Below are 23,002 nucleotides of genomic sequence, written 5' to 3' on the forward strand. Positions count from 1 at the left end.
CTTGATGCCTATAAAGAAGTCACTGTACAGGACAGTCATGATCCCACTAAAGATACAAGCAGGTAAAACCTTAATTATCCAAATCTTAGAAGAATGGCTAAAATTAATAAAACTGAGAGCTACTGGATGAAGCATAGTGCAATCAGTGTGAACCACTGATTAAAATACCTCATGAATACCAGGGCGGCAGAGGTATTTAACCAGAAAATTAGTCTGTGCAAACAAGAGAGCATCAGAATGTATGAACTTGTAAATGAGACCTGAATTTCATATTATTGTAGTTCAAACTTCCCAGTTTCTTAGCAGCATCCACACATCATTCAAGCAAACACCACTTGGACAAAGATGCTACCTATAACTGATATAATATACAGCATGGTTTAGTGTGCATTAGGAAGCATAGTGAGAAACAGCCAAAGTTGTGTTAATAAAAAGCTCAAAGTAAAGTTGCAGGAGTACAACTGGTAGATATACCTACTGTAAGCATATCGATATCTTTTCATCTTTATATGGTTGTATGTCCTGACTCTGCGGTACATTATGATAAAGAACAATCCCAGCGGACGCCTCGTTGTCAGTGTGAAGCCTACAACTCCTTTTGTGCTGTCACCAATTTCTATTTTTGAACTATCTCCCTGTCTCTCCCTGTTGCCATTGTATTTTGTCTTTCTCTGGTCCACAATTGGATCCCTTTCTCTCGCTCATTTACTCTTGGCCTTTCTGTCTCTGTCCCAGAGTGCACAGAGGGCATCAGACAATGGCAGCAATACAGCCGGAGCACGCCAGCTGTGCAGACTGGCACCAGAGAGATGGCGGTGCCCATGTTGTGCCCTGCTGCTGCCAGGTACACCTGGAGGGAAGAGATAACAAGCAGCTGAAGCACTCTACCAAATGAATCAGCAGACCACATCCTCATCTGTTCTTGACTCTTACCCTAGTCTCAGATTTACAATTTACACGGATGTAGGCGAGACAATAAAGAGGATGATCTCATAAAACAACTACTGCAGCTGCAAAGTGCTTTTTAATGTTCACATCAGGTATTCATAGGATGGAACTGTTTCAGGAGGTGTAACTGACAGTCAAAAACTCCACCCTTCAATCCAATGCTACAGCTGTGTACATGGACGGGAGTAAAAGTGATTTTGGGCATTTACAGTAAAGAGTGTGTGAGGTACTGTCTTTTTTCCTAGCCTTGCCAAATCCAAAAACATAACATCATATGTGTTAAAACAGTCACGTGCATGCCAAACTCATCCACTGTGTGTAAGCCGGTCCTGGATGCTATTACACTTTAGACTAATGTTAGTGAATCTGTACTGCTTTTTATTAGATTTGTGGAGGTTACCACTCTAGCAACCCTATCCAAGGTTGACTACCTGAGATGGCGTTGTTTGCCAAACACATTGGTTCATCATCCTAAAAACCTTTTCTCTTAATGTTAAAAGTGAAAAATACAAACAAGTAAGATGAAATGCCAATTTGGGTTAGGTTATTATATTTCCTTATTATAAATACAATATTAGATCTATCAAGATATAATGTTTCATTGCAATACAAAATCAATGCCGTTTCTTTATATAAATGTCTTATAAACTGATTAGCAATGAGCGGATGCTGACATTTTGGCTGGAACATGATCCTTTGGCTTCAGTCTCTTAGCAAGTTATCATGGATGTAGCCATCAAGTTCATATTTGAGACCTTTATTACAAGAGATTCGTATTAAAAAAAAGATGGCTGGAAAAAAGTCAGCCGTAGACAGCATTTTTAAATCATGAAATGTTAGCTTAATGAGCTAGCTAGTTACAATTGACAAAATCAGCCAGCGGCAGTTGTCATTTCACCCTGCAGTTGTCGGCCAGAAATGAGAAGCCTGATTTTGTCTACGTCTATTTGAAATCGAGGACCCATTGTTCCACAAATGAATTAGAGGTGAACCTGCCACCATTATTGTAAACTGCGTGTGCTGTGCAAGAACGAAACAGACGTAGCAACAGAAACTAAGGGAGGTGGGAATTACCAAACGGTCAGTTAGAACACACACCAAATGGAAAATCTGCTTGTTTTTAGAACACAGACTTTCTGAAAGCAACATCACTGACTTGCTACACCCAGTCATCATCTTGTCATGACTGAGCAGATTTCTTAGAGTTAATATCTCCCCACATCCCCAAGCAGTTCATTAGCTATTGCATAATCTAGTACTATTTTTGACAATTTCCTGTTGGGGAGATCCAGAATCCAGATGAGAAAGGTTGCAGCAAGGTGGGGCAACAGGGTGGCAAGAGCTCTGAAAACCACAGTTTCCTCTCCCACACCACCCAATACAATACCGTGTCCTCCAGCACACATTACAGCCAACACCTGCCGGCTACAGAAAGGGGAAGTCAACTTTCAAAACTAAAAAACACAGTCAATCAATACAATGTACTGTAGATGGGCAGTATTGCTCAGCGTTATGACTTTCACTGTTATTGTTGGAGCTGTGAATCTCGTGGCATGACACGCCGTATGCATGCTGCACTATTCCCCTAGTCAACAGGTTTGTTCACACAATCAAACACAAACATCTGGATTCAAAACATAAAATCAGCAGGCAGAGGGGATATGCATTTATAGATTTAAATAAATGCTACCAAGCAAACAGGAAGGGAGGATATCACAATACAGCTTCTGAGAAGTAGGGTGTGGACATGGAAGGAAGGTTGGGCAATAGTGTGTAAAATAACATTAAGTGCCTGTTGCAGCTGTATTTCTCTGAGAGTACAACAGAGTGCATGTGTAGCCATACAGGGCGTCACAGTTAGGAAGTGGGTGGAGGATTTATTCAGAGATAGAGGATGACAGATCTGGTCACTGAAAGTGTTACACATGTAGCCTTTCTGCCCCAGTGGTCAGAGGGACAGGGGGGGCAGTGGGAGGGAGCTGGGCTGGAAACTGTAGTGACAGCTCATCATTGCGCATGAGGGCATCTAAAAAATGTGTATGTGTGTATGTGTGTTTTCACTGTGTCTGGCTTTGCATCAAGTCACTCCAGAATGATGACATCTGCCATGACTACACATCTGTCCTTCTCCCTGGAGTATGAGAATGTACTAGTTACACCAACCACATGTGACCTAAATACATCTACTTTTTTGTCAATTATTAACTTGTTTCTGAGACTGAATTTATTGTATTTAAACACCATCTGAAGTTGCAGTTATTTCAGATGTTCCATACAAAATCCTTACATGAAATAATGATGCATTACGCATAAATATAAATAATACATTAAGCAGACGTTTTCATCCAAAGCATCTTACAATTGCTATACATGTCAGAGGTCGCACGCCTCTGGAGCAACTAGGAGTTAAGTGTCTTGCTCAGGGACACAATAGTGGATGGGTCACAGTGGGGGATTGAACCCAGGTCTCTCATGCCAAAGGCACAGTCTTATCCATTGTACCATCACCACCGCCGCCACATATATGTGTTATATGCTGATGATACAGTGGTTTGTAACTAAGGCTGCGTATCATTTAACACGTTTAAAAACAGGTTCTACCACGATACCTGAGTTTTGATACAGATTCAAAAATGATACTTTTAAAAAGGTACCTCACATTTATAAATATAAGCATGTTTTTCTATTTAAAGCGCCATTTAAGCAATTTAGCATTGCTCTTCCCTGACTTTGGGAAGCTAAAAGAGATAGATGGTCAAAAGAATAATCAAAATCAAAGTAGCAGAGGTGATAATGTCCACAGCATGGGTCAAGCTCCAAAAACACTGGATCCTACAGTTCCCATACTGCAACCAGTAGCTTATTTTCCATGAATCCTCCATTCCTGGTAAATGCCCACATGATTTCAAGTTCTAACTTTCTTTAAAAATGTGTTGTCTCCAAGCTCAAGCTCTGATAACTCTTATGACATCACTATGACATCATCTGGGTTATTTTGTCAGATTTTAGAAAACATCTCCAGATCCAAAGACAACATTTGACAGTTGTTAGTTACAGGTGGTTTACGACTCCCCATGACGAGCTAAATGACTTTTAACAAAGTAAATGAATCAGTGTTTTATTTTGTCATAATAAGCCACGAAAGCAACATTAGTCGTATCAAACAGTCGTAAATGGCTAAAAGTAGGATTCAAATGAAACCATTTGGATCTAAGAATAAGTAAACAAGATTAATCTGACAATTCCAGATTTCAGTATTTGAACATTTTTGATTCTCGATGCTAAGAACACGGTTCGGTTGGGACCCAAAAGGTCAAGAAAAGTTTGACACCGAGTCCTATTCACAGTCAGGTCACAGCAAATACATATACTACAATTTTGTAGAGGAGTAGGTTTTAGCTGAGAGTCAGACAGAGACAGAGACTTTCCCACAGCATTGGAGAGTCGAATCAAGGCCTTCTTTCCGGTTCATCAGCATTTGAATGTTTCTTCTCATCTGTGAAGCCAGCATGGGTTTAACTGAGGCAAGCATCTTGCTCTCTTGCATGAAAGAACACACACACACACACACACACACACACACACACACACAAACTTATGTTAGTCTGGCTTCCTTCTAAGGGGAACGGACACTCAATAAAGCCACATCCTGGCTACCATGAAAACCCAGGAGTTCTACTGAGAAGCACAAAGAAGGAACTGGCAACTCAGTGACATGGGACTCATGAGCTCATGAACTAGTGTTGCCATACACTCAGAGGATGCCAAATCTTCCAGCCTTGTCCTTGAGACGCTGAAACTTGCATAAAATTTGATCAGTCAGCCTTATGCTATTCAGCAAGAACTTCTCATTTGTGTCCAGATGAATTGAGTGAAACGATGAGGTGGTAGGAGGCTTTTTTGTTGTTGTTGTTGTTGTCGTTGTTATCGTCTGTGCAGTGTGTTTGGGGTGTGATAGCAACATGTCTAAAGACCTGACAGAAAGTGAATGATGATTTGGCAAGTACACAATAAATCCTGAGACAAGAATCTGGACACACATTGAATAGAAGAGGAGACAGAGCCAGCGGGTATCATGCAAAGAAAGGATGGTGGATCAAGATCTTTTATGTAATGAGAATGTTGTAACATGGGTTTTTCCTCAAAGTAATTTGTCCTGCTATACTTCATATGAACTTTATGTATTTTTATTTTGTTATTTTATAGCAATTGGGCTTTTTCAATATAAAGTAGCTCCCAAATGTGTTTTCAATGTTTTCTTTCAATCCTCATAAACAAGGCGTAGGCTGAGGAACAACCAGAAGATAAGCTCAACTTGAACTTTTCTTTAATTACCTCTGGTTTGTGACAACAACAACAACAACAACAACATGCTACTTCGATTTATTCTATTTGCTCTTTCTGTTATACAGAGAAGTCAGAGGTCAGGCATGGCTACAGCCACCCTGGCGGCTGGCTGGTATTCAGTGTCTTGCTCAGTGGTGTTCAACAGTATGGGTGTTGGCTGTTAGAAGGCTTGATTCTGAACTCTCAAAACATCAAGCACATTTCCAACCGCCTGTTTTTTGGGCCCATTTTGTGTGCTGGTCGCTGGAATTCTTTTAAAAAAAGTCAATATTGGAAAAAGGTTTTCTGCTTGCCTGAGGTGGAAAAGTTGTTGGATTGTCAAAAACAAGAGGCGGAAAAGTAAAATGGAAGCAGACTTCACAGATACATTCTGACGTATATGAAGCATTTTTCACATGGTTTTCCACAGGGATGTATTAATGTTAACTGGATATGCCACTGAAAGATGGTGCCTCCAATACAAAACACCAAAACACTGCACAAATCCTTGTCATGACGATGGCAAACAACAGAAATATGGAGTTCATGTTATAAAGTTATCTACCCGGAATGTGGGGTTGTATGAATGTAATTAGTGAACTCAGCGTCTTGCTGGATGGCATGACGTTAAACCTGACTCAACTTCTTTGCCAGATGGCCCTGTACTGTTTTGCAGAGTGCCTTTGCATTTGCAAAAGGTGGTCTGAATGAGGCCTTAACACCAGCAACTGTTTATCTTGATGCCCCCAACTCCTAATATTCACAACTGTAGGAGAAGTGCGGAAGCAATCAATTTGCATTTTTGTTTTAAATTTGTGCTACATTTGGATGGAAACTTGACGAGTGTTTATATCCAACCTGTTGGTCTAATATGATATCTAACTTGAAAGCCTTCAGGAGGCTGATATCTTTAAAGAGGCTATAATAACAATTTTTATATTAACAATGGTAAAAGGGATACTTTTAGTGACAAATACCAACACTCTGGTAAACCCACTGCACACTACCTGTCCAGCAAGCAGCAGACAAAGTAGGCGACTAACAGCAGACAAAGTAGGCGACTAACTGGTGAATATTTAGCAACTAAAGAGCCAGCTTTTTCCCTCAGGAGTTGGTGGAGATCAAATCAGTGCTAAAAACAGAGTTAAATTTTAACTGTTGCTCTGCTGGATGTGCTGCTAGTCAACTTAAAAGGTGATGATATATTAGTGTTTACATCTTGTTTCTACTGCTCCCAAGATGCCAAAAAAAGTTACTGCAGCTTTAAGGAATCAGTTCACACAATTTACCAAAATAACAACAAACGAAAAAATATTTTATTCTCATAGCTTAAGTTAGTAGGATCTATCTATGTGGACAGTTTTAAGTAATTGCTGTTAGCACCATAAATAAAATTCCATTCACCTTCACATTACTGGGATCATGGCAGAAATCTTAGGCAGAGATAGACATACCTGAACAAATTAATACCAACTGTCATATATAGTATGATCACAAGAGGAGTACATTCTACATGTCTGAGTTTATAAGCATCATGACCAAGGACTGAAAATACAGGCATATATGGAAGAACTGCTGTCGAACACAAATGGAAATGTGAGACAGCAGAAACAAAGTACAACACGTGCCCTTCTTTGGGAAATGCTGGCTGTTTTATTTTGTTCTCTCTTTCCTCTGTCTCTCACTCCCCCTTGTCTTTCTCTCTTTCCATTAGTCTTTCTCTCTGTGTTCATAAGCAGCCCACGCAGCAGCCCTGCATGTTGACTTTATTGTGTGAAATTACAGAGAACGGGCCAACACGATTCCACACTCACATGTGCCCTGAAAGCTTGTGAACTGAATTCTTTTCAGGGTGAGAGTGGGAAACATGCAAGAGAGAAAAAAAGAAGTGTGTGAGAGCAATAAAGGACAGGAGAAAAAAAGAGGGGGGGGGAGTAAGAATGAGCGAACAGCGGGAGAGAGATAGACAGAATCATTTCCAGCTATAGCTGACAACTGGAAAATGAGCCGATGCAATGTGTAATCTCCTCTGATGTAGTTTTACATCCCAGTGCCGCCTCCTGCATCAGTGGCAGCAGAGGCTACAGGAGTGAGGAGGCGCGTTGCTATGCAATGGGAAGATTTTCAGAGAGTGAGCTCCATTGCAAATCTAGTTGGAGAGAGGGGAGGAGAGGCAGGGGGATAATGAAGATCTAGACGGAAAGAGGGAGGTCACAGGGCACAAGGACGATAAGTGAGAAGATGAGAGAGAGACTGAAGGAGAGATGTGAAAGAAAAAAAACATTAAAGTAAATGCAACAAGGGCAGAGGTGAGAGACAGAGAGGTGCATTAAAGAGGAAGGATGACAACAGACATATAGAAGAAGAAAAATGTTCATCAGTCAGGCAGGTCAGAGAAACAGTGTTTTGTTTTAATCACCTCTGTTATGGCGTCAGCTCCATTTAAAGTTTAAAATAATGACAGACAACGAGAGAGAGAGTTTTGACTGCGCAGGAGGTTTTGAGCATCTCGTTACAGCACAAAGCTTCTGTATTATTCATAAAATCAGATGGGTGATCCTTTGAGTAGCACTTTTCCCACAGTAAGGTGACAGAAACAGGAAGAATAAATTGCAATCTTCAGAGGAGGAAGAGAGACATTTCCATCACACTACAGCACTGATGAAAGGAGAAGTGCAGTCTTGGTGTTGCTTCACTTCCCTCTGAACCATGTAGAGAAATATACAGTATATGTGCATGTATGTTTATGGTGAACTGAAGACAGTTGTCAGCATTCGGTCATAATATTACTAAACTGTGGAGGCCCTCTACTGGTGAATATTGAGAACACAAAGGTTGAGTCAGGATGGAAACAGACAACAACACTGACATGTTCTTAATTTTTAGAGAGATCCATTTTAAAATGAATAATTTAAAACTTTTTATTTTCACTTTCAGTGTATTTAAGATCATGGGTTCAATCCCCATCTGTGCCTATGAAATGCTATAGACTTCTGTCTTTCAATCTTTGAGGAAGATTTAAAGGCTAAGGTGAGTTTGTGTGCATTGTAAGTCTAGTCTATGTATCACACAGTACACAACAGTTGCTATCTCTGTGTTACATGCATGCAGTTCTTCTTTATAAACTAATTTTCTGCTGTGATACCCTGAGTTCTCTCACCAGAGAAGAATTAATAAACATTAGGAGAATAACACCAGAGAATTTATATAATTTGTATATTTTAATGTTTATATATTATGTATATTATTGCACACCTAGTCAAGCAAATTCCTTGTATGTGTAAAAACTACTTGGCAATAAAGCTGTTTCTGATCGTGATTCATTGGGCAAATGCTTTTGTTAACTTCCATACACATGCATCAGGAGCTAGTTGGAGTTCAGTGTTCAGTTAAACCCTGAGACTTCAAATTCAAAATGTCTTAAGGATGTGGTAAAAAAAAAAAATAAATAAAAAAATCTATCTTTATCTAACTCATCTCCTTACTTTCCACAACAAAACTGTGCTTTATGGCCTGATAAATACATAGTACATACTGAGGCAGTGGATAGTGGATAACAACCACCACAGTAAGTCCTGTAGGCATTACAAAGGACTAGTGGGCTGTCAAAGTGAGTCACTTCTGGAAAAAAAACACAACTTGTAGATATGAAAACACTGCACTTAAGTGGTCACAGGCTTCTGAAACTTACCAAACATACTACTGTTGTATTTCTCAAGACCGGTCTTAGGACCACTTTTTGATGATCTTGGTCTCTTCCCGGACTCGACTGCATTAGTACTCGGTCTTGTCTCGGTCTCGGACATTGAGGACTCGGGATTTTATTTCAAGACCATAACTTTGGGGATATCAATAAATTGCTTTTGCATTGTCTGATTTATTTGTTAACATCCCAACTTTGATTGGATGTAAAACATATTGCTTCAAATGCAACCAATAACCCTAAATAAAAATGTGTTGTTACCCCTCCCCGCGATGGTAAGCATTAAGAAGGAGTGTTGAATAAAGATTCTTACGTTGATTTAAGCTCTTAGTGTTTGTGTGTGGGTGTTTTTATGGGAATGTGAATGTTTCAGATCAATTTGAGAAGTACCTATGATCTCGTTCCTCATTTTATTGTGTGCCATGTAATGTGGGGAACTGGTCTTGGTCATGACTCTGTCTCGCCCTCCCTCGGTCTTGGTCTCAACATGGCCTTGTTTTGGGGGGTCTTTACTACAACACTAGTACATACTCAAGTCAAACACTCCTGGAGTTTTTCTGCAGCAGTACAACAAGGCTTCATAAAGGACAGGAAAATACCACCCTCATGCTGTGCATTCTGACACCAAAGATGAGATAACAACGCAGACAAACACTGCCTGTTTTAGTCAAACTACGTTTTTTAGCCTCAATTTGAATATCTGATAAAAAGCCTACAGCACTGTTATTTTTAATCAACAACTTTGGTATAGTCATCTGCTGTTCTTGACTGAGCTGTTCATATCATAGCTGAAGTGTTTCTATCTTCATTCAGAAGTACTATAAAAATATTAAATGCAATTATTGTACGTTCAAGGTTTTTGCTCTGTGGTGACTGTTGGTAAAACCTTAACTCTCTTTTTAAGAAATACGGAGATAATCAGCATTGGAAAAAGCCACTCAGACTTCTCCTGAGGACATAATCAATAACCTTCAACCTCAGTGCTTCCTCTTTGATGCGCCGCCACTGAGATTAAAAAGAGCTGGATGGGAACATGTTTTCTACCAGAGAAAGGAAACAACTGCTAGAGAATCAATGAGATTATCACAAGCTTGCGCCAATGTAAAAGTCTTCCTAGATTAGTAATAGTTTCTCGGGAAATTGTTGTGGGATGTTTAGGCTTAGGCAGTTTAATGTTTAATGATATGAGGTTTGGTTCCTCATGTCTATGTAATGGTCACTACACAGCTGTAACAAGTTACTAGATATTATAGATCAAGTCAGTGCTCAAAGCTTTACCAGCCCTGACTGGATTTCAACAAAATTTAAATGAGGGCATCAGTTTTATCTAACAGAAAAAATAAATGTCTGCATCAGTTGGTGCCCGAGTTTGAATTGCCTTCACAAATTTAACAAAAATGGCATTAACATGAAACATACACTTTCTTCCGTATACTGTAGTGTAAAAGTGAGTGGTTACACAGATATGAATTTAAAATGATAGCTCATGTTTATAATTTCTTTTCAATCATTTTAAAATTTTATTGTCACGAATGTCCAGATATTAGTCACGTGACATGATATTGGTTGGCTGAAGTATTATGTAAATGTTGCCACATATTTGCTTTAATTGAAAAAAAAAAAAAGTATGCCCTGATACTAGATTTGAGATATTTTACAGGAAACAGGGAGGAAATATTGATCGATGCGTCAATGAATCATCCAGAGAAGCAGAACATCTCAGTGTTCAATTCTCATCTCTCCTCCTCACTGTGGCCGTAGTCTACTGGCAGTTCTCAGAACCCTGGGCTGTAATTATAATATTCAAATATGCTTAAAATGTCCCAACATGTTGATATACAAAAAATGAATAAATAAAAATCACTATGCTACAAGCTATGCTATGCTGTCGTTTGTCCAAGTGAGACGACTGGTGAGGAGAAAATGAGAGGAAAGCAGAGCAGACGCCTCTGCTTCCCACCCAAGTTTAGTTAAACATAAAAACAACAATTTGCTAAACCTTGGCCATAATATCTGGACTTCTCTTTATATCACATTGCATAGATTTCTGTTTATGATTATAGTTGTATGTTATTAATTTCTGCTAGTACATACAATGAAACAAGAAAAGTTACCAAAAAAAAAAAAAAAAAAAAAAAAAAGGGGGCATAAAACAATGTAATACACTATACAATACTATACACTAAAAAATAAATAAATAAAAAATGGCTTCGGCCTTGTCAGAACACACCTGTGAAAATGCACTGGTCTTCAGTGCCTCCATTAAACAACATTGACCAAACGTCATACAGACTAATTGAATACTTACACAGGACGTGTTGTCCTAAAGTTTTTTCACTGCCATCACCACTCAAGTCAACCAATGGCCCCTCCACCCTGCCCCCAGGTTGAAACCATCTAATATTGAGCACACAATTAGCAAGTCCATCACACACACACATTCTCTAGACAAACCGCCAAACACAACCCTTTTATGCTTTTTGCAGAAATAAAACATTTTATTGATCTCCAGGGAGTAAACTGAATATTTTAGTGAGTAGAGAAACACAACGGTCGCTCGTTCTTTGGAAAACAGTGCAGACAGGATGTGGGATGAAGACAAAACTGCACACTCAAGACAGAGGTTGTAGTAGCTACTAAATCCTTTCAGCTCAGCAACATTCAGGCAACAGCAGACAGCGTACACTCAATTGATCCACACTCCTAATGTACTATGCACTTAACACACATGTTCTCTCTGCGCACGTGTATCCACAGTCAAGAAAATATTTTTTTTAAAAAAACATTGCGGGACATTGGATCTGGTGATGCTTACAACTGCAAACAGTACACCGCTAGACCCACTCATGCAGGCCTGCATCAGTGCTGTAATCCAGTCTCCCTACAGTCTGATCAACACTGATGCAGTTTCAATTAAACATTCAAATAGACTGCAGTGTCAAGGGTCCAATATCTCTGCGTTTGAGTCACCCACACACCTTGTTGCTGATGGGATTTTATAAAAAAGGCTTATTTATTTTTAAAATAGTTTACTTTTTTTTTTTTTTTTTTTTAAAAACATGGAACCCATCTTACTTGACCCTGCCTGATAGACACTAAGCAGGTGTGATGTGTGGTTTGCAAAATTGAGGCTGGTGTGGGGATGGGTCCAGATTTCATGAATAATGCTGACAGAAATTATTAGCGGGAGTTTGTTAAATTACATACAGCCCGGTGTATAATTTTACTCCAAAGCTGAGAAATTTCTCACACATTATCATGCTCAACATCCATCTTTTCTGACACCTGGTCCACAGCGGGGGAGATGATGCATGATTGGTGGAAAATGAGAGAGAACCATTCAGAGTCACATCTCTAATTTAAAAAATAATAGAACCTGGGTTTTTTTTCCTCCATACATTTATAATGATAAAGTACCATTAGAAACAATAGGTAACACTGTCTGTTATCCACAGCATGAAACATAAAAGGGGTTTCTCAGAGCAGCAGCAGCAACACAGTCTCTAGGAGTCACTAACAACACTTCACTTAACAAGGCAGAGATGACTTCACTTGGAGCTCAGGTTCACAGCAGCACTTAAACAATTAAAAGTAGAGTGAGAAGACAGACTGTTGAAAGAATTACAAAATTTGAGGACAGGGAAAAGCCAAACCAATGCAAATACAATGCTGTAGTTACTCAGTGGAGTCAGAATGAGCATACGACCAGTACTCCTCTCATTCAGTCCACAGACACTCACGGTTGAACTCCCTGCGACAGACATGAGGCCTCCAGGGTCGGTTTCGTATCCATTTCAGGCGTCGAGGCAGCTCCATGATGCCAAGCTGGTGCCAGCGTGTAATGGCCCTTCACCCATCAAAGAGCAGCACCTGGGTTCCTCTGCCCACCCCCAGGACAGATACCCCCTCCAGAACATTAGTGGTTTCAAGTACCACCTTAGCAGCCAATAATTTGATTTGTCTGCAGCCTGCCCTCCGCTCTCTGGGGCAGAGCCGTTACAGTAGCTGTTGTGGTGCTCAGCTACATTTCCCCTCCACCTGCTTTATATTTTATGCATGAGTCAGTGGAACTCAACTCCCTCGGTTCTGGGGTGGGACAGAGACGGGCCTCTCCCCAGGAACGAGCACCTATCGACAGGCAGCGTCTGAAGCAAAGCGTGCTCACCCTGCTGAAATGCGACACCTCTGCACCGTGCCCCCCAGGGGAGGCAAGGTGCATGGATGGGCAGGAGGTGGGGCTTGGCCAGCCACCTGAGGAGGCTGAAAGGAAGACTGTCTGTCAAAGGCAATAAGACATGGGCAGTTTGTTTGTTTGTGTGCGTGCGTGCACTACAGTGTTTGTTAAACATTATTTTGGGTACAATTTAAAATCTACATTGCACAGGTTACATCTTGGTTCATTTTTAGTGACATGAAGCCACTGATGACTGGATTTCTGCTCTCTGGGGTAGTTAATTATGCGCACAGCAACCCCAAGGTGTCACCTGCATGTGGATAACATCCCACATGCAAGATCTCAAGTAAGCTATCATACAGATTCCTCTTGCTGTAATACTCCAAGAATCTACCAAGGTACTAACAGAACAAGGTTTTGCTGATAACGAGAATGGCGATTTCAAACCACAGAGATGCACATTTTTAGCAAACAAATGAATCTTATGGAGATTTTGTACTTGATGTGCTCTTGCAAACCTGTTACACTGGTTTTAAAGGGTAAATGTATAATGTAAAGAAACCCTTAAAAAATCCCCCAAATCTCAAAATGTTGTAAAGTGTATATAAAAAAATATACTTTGAATATAAAATTTTAAATTTTTTAGTCTATTCTTTAAATAGTTGTTAGTCAGACCAACACTTAAAGTTATTCAGGTTGCTGTGATAAGACACAAAAAAAAGCTAAAACAAGTGAATGTTGTTAGCACTTTTGATCAGAAAACTGATTATCCACATTAATTTTCTGTTGACAGACTAATCCATTAATCCACAAACAAATGGGAGTGTAAGAAACATATTCCGCTAATCCTAAAAATAACTTCCAGAAACAGCAGGCTGAAGTTTGGCCGACAACTTCAATGCAATGTTTATACTGTAGAATCCCATTAAAAAAAACAAACAGTACGTGGACCTAAATCAGCAGTGACAGATCACTAAGATGCAGTTTAGACAGGATTTCATTAAGTGTTATGGGACAATGACCTAGTGGCTGCTGACTCAAGATATCAACATATCTGTTTCCAGTTCATAAGAAAAGTCAAAGGCACTGAAATGTAGCCTTTATTTCAAAATAAAACACAGCACTTTCCTGCCTCGGTTAAGACTTCCTCCACAGAAATGCATTTTGTTTCTCTATGTCATAATACGATAAATAAAAACAGTCAACAAAAGGAAGCACTTAAAGACAGTTCTACAAATAACACAAAACACAATGTTGTCAAACAAAACTCAACCAGAAAACCTACATTTGGTACCCAATGAGACAGGTCCAGCGCACGTTCCACTGCAACATTCAAGTTTTCTGAGTGTAACAAAGTTTACAACATGACAATATATGGAAATGCTTTTAAAATATTCTTTGTGTTTACTGCAGATACATGGTGGTCTCTTAACAACATACACTACATACTAGTTTGGTTTATCAAATAAGAAGTTTGACCACAGAGAAAGCAACATTGAACAAATATGTGTGCTTCTATTGGCTGGTGTTGTGGAAGTGCTTATATCAAGACACTAAATATGGTTCAATATAAGGCCTGGATGTTTCCTATTGACAATGCCCTTAACTACAACATCTGAAACTGCTTCACTTTGTTTTCTAACTGACCACCTAAAAAGCCAATTGGAAAACTCTACAGCAACATGTCAACACGATTGTGTTCAAGACGCTGTACACAAAAGCTACGTTACAATATCAAAAATAGACAGGGCCTTTGGCAGACCATACTCACAGAAGGCACATACAGTTCTTAAGAATTACAGTACAATGCAAAACACCAAAGTTGAACTTGTTTCTACATGTAGTTCAACACACTACAGCTATAATTTTTTCACTAGAAAGCAGAGACACTTTGCATTGGGTTCACTGCACTCTGAGCAGAAAGATGGTCCAAACTATCAGCCCGTTTACGACATTTGGTTATACACTGAATAAATGGGCCAAGTTGGTGATATAGTCAAAAGGCAATATGACATTAAATATCCCATCTGTGATACAATTTCTCAAGAAAAAAGCGGGCAAAGTTTGCACATCAGCATTTGGAGCTGCAACGAACAATTATTTTCATTGTCTATCTGTCTTCGATCAACCCAAAGATTTAGTTTACTGTCATATAGGAGTAAATAAACCAGAACATATTCACATTTAAGAAGCTGGATTCAGAGAAGTTTCACTGTCTTTTCTTTAAATTCTTTTTGACTCAAACAGATTTATAAGTTATAAATATAGCTGGCGATTAATTAAATAGTTGACAGCTAAATCATTGCAGCTCTAATCAGCATGGTTGATCCTGAGGTTTGGATCTACGAAGACCCCGTTCTGAAGAACAAAAACATTACCCAGAAGAACTTGCAGGTATAGTTGTTTAAATTTTGAAACAATCACATGAGTTTAAACTTTAAAAATCTGTTAACACTGGTTACATTGCCCTCACTAGTTTGTGTCTGAAAATGGATGAAAACAGAATGGAGGTAACACGGTGACAGTAACAGCATGAACAAAAACAAAGAAGTTGTGGACGGACTCTTGAATGACACGTCTTCAATCTTATAGCTTGTCCCTGGCAGTTATTATTAGTGTCCACTAAGAGGCACCAGAAATCAAATCTAGCCCGTTCAAAGGATGTAGCTGCATTACTGAGGTGAACAGAAGCAGGATGCACATAATGACGGATTCATAATCAAATTCATGGTAAATAAAACCATTCAAAATCAAACAACAAGCTAACAGCACTTTTGTAAATAATCTCATCCTCCTTCTGAATTAATTATTATTACAAACCCTCTACACCTGTCTGTTTGGCCCTTCTGTTTAGTAATGGATGAGAATAAAGCTTTTCTATAACAAAAAGGTTGTTGTAAACAATAACAGAAAAAACAAGCTGTGCAAATTTGCTGTAGTTTACAAAGAACTTACAAGTCCAAGAACAATGTTTCTGGATATCAATGCAAACCCATCAAAACAAGCAGTGAGGGGGTTCTGAGGTCCTGAGGTCTGCACCTTTTAGCATTTAAACCAGTGGTCCGGACCCACCCCCCTGGGTCGCAAGATAAATTTGAGGGATTGTGAGAAATTTATTTTTCTGACTTTTCCTAATTGCTCATTTTACGATATTAAGGAACCTAAAAATGCTTCAAATAAGAAGGAAAAAATTACTGTTTGGTTAAGCTGGCTGCCATCCTGTGACATTTGCAGCCTGTGAGTGGTCACAGGCTTCATTTTACAAGCTATAAAAAGGTTGGGAACCACTGGTTTGAATAAACCGGGCTCATCTTTCCTCAGCTAGAGTAACTCCATTAACATGACAGCCATGGTGCAACACATGTAAGCCATGCGGCGAACATTTCTTGTGTGTTTTCTGTAGAAACCTCCTTTGTTTGAGAATACATCACTGCAGGCATTGTTTCCAAGTCAGTTCCTTCTAGATCTGGTTATTTTCTATTTGTTGCAGTGTCATTCTAAGGCTTTCGGTCAGCTTATGTGCCTGTGTGAGTTGCAGTGTATGGTGCATGTGTGGAGGGCATTGCACAACCAACAATGCATTGTGTAATAGCATGTGAATGTGCACGAGTTCCAGCAGGGTTAATCTGTACAGTGCTGTTTGTTGGAGGTGTATCATGTACAAAATATCAATTATATGGCTCATGTGTGAGAGAGATGAGGTGTGCTGAGCTCATCCCGCCATCGTTCTTCTTTTACTCAAGTTATGCTCATCTAAATCCTGATTGTCTGCGACTCACTCAAGCTTCACTCCTGTTCATTCTTCCTCTTGCATCCCTCAATACAGCATTTCACCGGGTCCATTATTCGATCTTTGCTGGGTCTATATTGTCCAGGTCAATATCAGGTGAGGCCACACAACACATGCACAGTTTTTGTGTGGACAGAGAGATCCTATCTGCAATAACAGAGAAAAAAAATTGTTACACTCAAGAGAACATATTTGAAGAAACTAATGTTTTTAAACAGATACTGATGTTAGTTTTAAAACAACTACACACTAAACATTTTAGCACAAAGTTCATTGTATTACGAGGGAGTATTCCTTAATACTTGCACTACAGAACACTTTACAGTATGTGGGCTTTATAGTACACTGAACTTCGAAACACTAATCACAATCACAATTCAGCTCTTAACTTCTGGGAGTAGCTTACTGGTCTTTAGTTGCATATAGACCAGCAGTTACCCATAATAACATCACACAACCACATTCATTCATAATTAAGTTTTACAGCTTATATCCCAGGACTGTGAATGTTATTGTGTCCTAAGAAATGCAAGTATTAAATGTTAAAAATGCACAGTGAACCCTCCTTTTCTGTACCCTTAGGAATTTTACTTTGAGTTTAACCAATAAATCACCCAGGCCAACGCGTGTCTGTGAGACAGATCGACCACGGCAGTTTCACGGGAGCCGCTGCCATGGTTACCTTGGTGAGCGCTTGTTTGCCTGTCTGTTGATGAGGAGCGCAGAGCGACCCCGCGGATTAAAGCCGCCTGAAACGACCTTATAAACCCTGTCACAACCATTCACAAGAATTTTTTTTAGAACTTGCTAATACCGTTAACAAAGACGACTTAAAAAGCAATCATTCATACAGCAAAGTGTAGGCTATATAGGCTACATGAGTGATCAATCGACAACAAAGTCAAAGTAAACATTAGACTTAGCCTATAACGAGCAATAATCAAAACAAACCCAATTTATCCAATCCTTATTGTCAACTCAGTGTTGGGCAAGTTACTCAGAAATGATATAATTATTACCTACTAGTTAATTAGCGTATACTCCTTAAAAAAGTAATATTAGCTACTGTGATGACAAATCGAGTTTTCAAATAAATTGCTCAGGCAGACACTTGTCTTTCTGCAAATTTTATTCAAGTCTTCTGCAGAAGGAACTCACTGGGACACAGACTCATCAGAGTATCATCCGAGTGAGCTGCAGTGTCTCAGCACATGCAGCTTTTATCGTAATCTCAGGGACAGTCCACCATGGGAACATTATGTCTTTGAGTGTTCCCTCGGGGACACTCAATCTGGATCTATCATAAGACAATCATGCCCAGGTACATGTGGTAAAACACCTAATGCCATGACCCACTTGACACATCATAAAAGCATCACACACATTTACCTTTCATTGACCCCATTCCCGAGAAACCAGAGGCCCCCCAATGAGTAACATTAATTACATGGCTGTCTTTGGAGATTGTGCTCATGGAATTCTCATTACACTACTCTACTTACTACTGGTTGATATAACGCCACTCTCTCCCGATGAGTCTAAGCATCACTGGCAGTAGCGGCCTGAGTTTCTTTCTGAGTTTCACATTGCTATGTTGCTTTAGCTGATGCTTAAATTAGCCCAATATAAATGTAGAACTGTGTGTGGTCAAAAACTTTTTGCTGGTTGCACAAAGTTTACAACGGATGACAATGTTCTTTGCATCTTGGACTGTGACACAACAATGGCAATAATGTTAATTACAGCTGACGAAAATACCTCTCTCCCTGTTCACAAGTCTTCCTTTAGATTTTTGGCTAACAGCTGACTTGAACATTATATGGTCCGGTGCTGCTGACCTGCAGCGCATTCAGTAGCGCAGCGTTACTTGGAGTAGTAACTGTAATAATATAACTGTTTTGGAAATAGTAATCCGTTACATTACTCTTTACTGGGAAAAGTAATATTGCAGTATTACTGCCCAACACGTTACGTACCAATGATGCGCGAGAGCAACTGTGGTACACACTGCGCAGGTGTGGAATTGGCAGCTGAACGCAAAGGAACATCCTTGTTGATACTTGGAAAGAAGGATAACTTTACACACGTCAGCCCATAGATGTCATCAAATCCTTTCCATTTCCTTACCAAGCATTTTTCTGAGGAAGGCTGGTCTGGAGCTGGGCGGCAGGTGGATGCAAATGTAGTAGACTGGCGCACCAGACAACGCCACACCAATTCCCACCAGAGAGTTGATGGTGTCACTGTAGAGGGGAACCACTACCAGGAATATGCTGCACAAGCAGTAAACGATTGGGAAGAACAAAGAGAGCTGCAGGGAGCAGAGAGAGGAAGGGCAAGAGGAGGAAGACAAGGGCAAAATACAGAAAAAGTGTAAAAGAGGAATAAGAGTAGCAAAAAAAAGGGTGGGGATTAAGAAAAAAGTAGGAAGATTAAACTTAAAACAATTACATTAAGAAATATTATTAGCTTCAACCTCTGGTTCCCAAAAGACCCGAAAGAGAAATCTGGTGTCTCCCTGGGACCCAAACTTACAAAAATACATATAACTACAACTATGGCTAAAGGGCAAAACAAACAATGTATATAAAAAGAAAAATATTTGGAGATGCCTGTCCAACTTCAGCCCTCATCAGCGAGTACTTTCCCACATATTACTCATTGAAGCATCTCCTCTCTCTTCTGGATTGTTTTGTTTATTAAACTTGACCTTTTACTTTATATCACCATCGGATCAACAGTGACAGATCATATAAATTCTGTATTCTGAATGTGGACAGAAGATCAGGTTAGGTAAAAAAGAAAAAAAAAGAAAAACCCTCACACAGAATCTGAGCTGAACAGAAAAGTGTAGCAAAAAAGAACATTCATTCACAAATTACTAGGGGTGTAAAGATTCACGGTGCAGACCTGGGTTTTTGAGCCCCACTTTTGGGGTTTTTTTCTGGGAGGGGGCATTATTCTAATAATAATAATAATAATAATAATAATAATAATGTTGTATTCCATCTTGGGTTAATGAAAGTAGTCGCAGTTGCTTGCCTGATCACTCAATCATGAGTAGATCAAAATAGTCACATGACATACGCATTTGAAGGACAATAAAATTGGTCAAAGGTACAAAATATAGGCCTACAGCTTGCAATAACTTTAAATGCAGTGTTTGACATATACTTTACTAGGGCGGGTCGGCCAGGTATGTAAGCACCTGCCAAAGTATATTTGGCAACCCACTTTAGCATTTTACTGAAAAACAGAGCGATGGTAACTGGTATTACGTTAAGCCGACACGTGGAAATTTTACATTGCAGATGTCACTCACTAATGTTAGTTTCACTTGAAAACTGAATCACGGTTGAGTTTATTAAACACAGTGACTTTATGAAATGTACTGCTGATGGAGACAGTCGCGAGTGTGAGGAGAAGAGGAGCAGATTCAAGTAGTATATATAAAAACTATTGTTATTGTAACATTGAAATTTACTCAATAAAATAAAAATGTGCCTGCGACCCATTTTGGGTCCTCACCCTAAGTTTGGGAAACATGGGTTTAAACCATATCCCTGATGATTTAATTGAAGCTCTAATCGGCCTTAAATTGCTCAGCTGGTACGCTGTGCAGTCGCTTTTATTGCAAGAAAATCAAATAAACAGAGTTATCAGATTCATAATGTCATGGGCATTTAACATTGTCATTACTCATAACTACAATGTTACAATAATGGAGGCACTGCTGATGGGTAAACAAACTTAACTAAAAAGGTCCAAAATGCTTGAAAGAACATAGATAGCGCCTTATGAATCAGCCCCCGGTCCGTTTTAGAGGACAGAGGGCAGCTTTTTATATCATTATACTTCCTATGTTTACAATTTTTTTAGTTTTCTGTTCAGCCACACAATCTAAGGAGGGGTATAGACCATCAAAGATATGATGAGAGTAAACCTGGACAATTAACAGGGTATAAAGAAATCTCTGAATATATTAACTTAATATTATTTCTTTTGTCAGAGTTGCTAGCAGAGAATATTTTGAGAACTTGTGTTCATTAAGAGTTCTACCCAAAGCCAGGTGGTTGAAAAGGCCCTTATAACCACAGTGATTAAAAACAAAAATAATAATAATTTGTTGTTTCTTTGTGTGCACTGTATTCCACAAGCCAATCAAGCTGTAACTCAGGATTTAGCAATTCAGGCGCAACACATTTTGTCATACATGCAAGAAAACGACTGACAATATAGAAATATATTAGAACTGAATTGGTGAGGTTGAACATCATATATAAGTGGCTTGTATATGTTATAGTAAGATAACGAAAATACTCACAACAGCAGCAAACTATAGCTGGTTTAAATTACTAACACAGCTTGCAAAAGTGATTCAGAAGTCTCAAGATGTCCAAGTTTCCCCACAGACACATAACGTACAACAATGATGAGTTGTCAAAACTGCATTACCACAGTCAGTTTCCCCCCCCCCCCTCACTGTGGATACCTGTCGCTGTCTAAATTTCCCACCTCTGCATGTTTCATCCCACACTTTCAAATAAGAAACTCACGCGTGAGTTGAAGGGGCACAGTCACTATGGTCCCCTTAAACACTAACGCTGCATATTTCTTCTTCTTCTTTTTTTTTTTTTTTTTTACCTTAACAGGTCTGCGCATATCAGGAGCTTTGAAGCGAAGGTAGATCTGGCTGGCTATTGACAGGCCGATGAACAACCAGTAATTAAAGCTGAAGTAGTTGATCAACTGGAAAACATCAGGCACCAACAGGTAGAACAGAGACATGCCTCCCTAAAAAGAGATGACCAAATACAAACATAAAGAAGAGGTGTCAGAGTTTGGCAACAAGCAGGCATCAGGTACGCAAGCATCCGGAGGTGACCAAAACAACAGTATGTGATACTAACATTGAAAAGCAGGGCAGGAATTGGGGTGAAACGCTTAATGTGGATCATGCACAAGACATTAGGTAGGTGGCCTTCTCTGGAACCAACAAAAAACAACCTGCGGGGAAAAAAAATAATGGTGAAAACAGGTCCCCATGTTTGCTCATCGTTTTGCTGACATTTTAGGATTTTGTAGACTAGCGGGGTAAATCTGCATCAAGGGAAAGCTAATGACTGGAACTTCGGGTGTGCTCGTATCCACTGACCTGGAGGCAGCAATGATGGAGGAGTTGAGGCCTCCGTAGCAGGAAATGGCCACAGACAGAGGGATCAGCCATCGAGCCCAGCCCAGCACCTCATCTGCAAAGGTCTGAGGAGACATTCAACAAAGTGTTCACTGCTCGTATTTAATTTATTGGTAAAAGGAGTGGCCCTCATCGTTAACACAGGATTAGAGTGTCACTAAATACAAGTAAAAACATCTGATTACCTGAAATGGGTACATAGGGCTGAACAACTTTGAAAAAAAGATCTAATTGTGATTATTTTGACTGATATTGCAATACAATTTGCGATACTACCACCATCATCATTCTGATTTCATTGAAAAACATATTTAAATGGATTATGGTGTCATGTTAGCGGGGATCTGTACCAAACAAAGATTATTTTCTTAGGTTTGTAGAAATCATGTGTAGGCCAGGACATCTCTGCTGCACGACAATATTTAAAGAGATGGTATTATGCTTTTTGGCTTTTTCCCCCTCTCCTTTATCGAGTTATAGCTCTTTTTTGTGCATGTAATAGGTATGCAAAGTGAAAAAGCCCAAAGTCCAGCCCAAAGGGAGTTCCCATCTTCCACAGAAAACACTGCTCCGAACTGCTTGAAAACAGCTCGTTTGTAGTCCAGCTGCTTCCCTTTTCATCATATAACGTTCGCCACGCGGCTACTCCTACACACCCTCAAAAACACCGGAGGAAAAACACTGAGCTGCAGCACACACCTCCTCTCCCTTCCAAACACTAGCTACCCTCCAGGTAGTCAATGGACATAAAGTTGTTACTGTGAGAGACAGAGCTTTGTTAAAACTTTATGGATGAAAATTACTTGTTACAGATTAATCACTCACCACTCTGAAACTCTTGCTCCAGTCCATGTTGCCAAGCTGATC

At 39.6% G+C, this 23,002-nt stretch overlaps 1 protein-coding gene across 1 annotated transcript; it reads right to left on the bottom strand.

Annotated features, from left to right (window-relative positions):
• Window positions 1–14,235: 14,235 nt before the first annotated feature.
• On the bottom strand, window positions 14,236–23,002 carry LOC123977147 (Y+L amino acid transporter 2-like). The gene is made up of 6 exons (XM_046059679.1): window positions 22,961–23,002; window positions 22,097–22,200; window positions 21,852–21,948; window positions 21,586–21,735; window positions 19,069–19,252; window positions 14,236–17,088 (listed from the first exon to the last, which is right to left on the bottom strand). The coding sequence occupies exons 1-6, from the start codon at window positions 22,985–22,987 to the stop codon at window positions 16,994–16,996; spliced, it is 657 nt and encodes a 218-aa protein (XP_045915635.1). The 5' UTR covers window positions 22,988–23,002; the 3' UTR covers window positions 14,236–16,993.

The sequence above is a fragment of the Micropterus dolomieu genome, linkage group LG09 (assembly GCF_021292245.1).
Source record: "Micropterus dolomieu isolate WLL.071019.BEF.003 ecotype Adirondacks linkage group LG09, ASM2129224v1, whole genome shotgun sequence".
In the NCBI taxonomy this organism is placed as follows: Eukaryota; Metazoa; Chordata; class Actinopteri; order Centrarchiformes; family Centrarchidae; genus Micropterus; species Micropterus dolomieu.

Bases quoted from the DNA above. Each gene is read 5' to 3' on its own strand.
- LOC123977147 (XM_046059679.1), bottom strand. From the start codon at position 22,987: ATGGACTGGAGCAAGAGTTTCAGAGTG. The intron at 21,736-21,851 runs GTTAGTATCACA...ATCTCTTTTTAG, and splicing joins TTCCTGCCCTGCTTTTCAAT to GGAGGCATGTCTCTGTTCTA. The intron at 17,089-19,068 runs GTAAGGAAATGG...CTGTTATTGCAG, and splicing joins CTTCCTCAGAAAAATGCTTG to ATAGGATCTCTCTGTCCACA.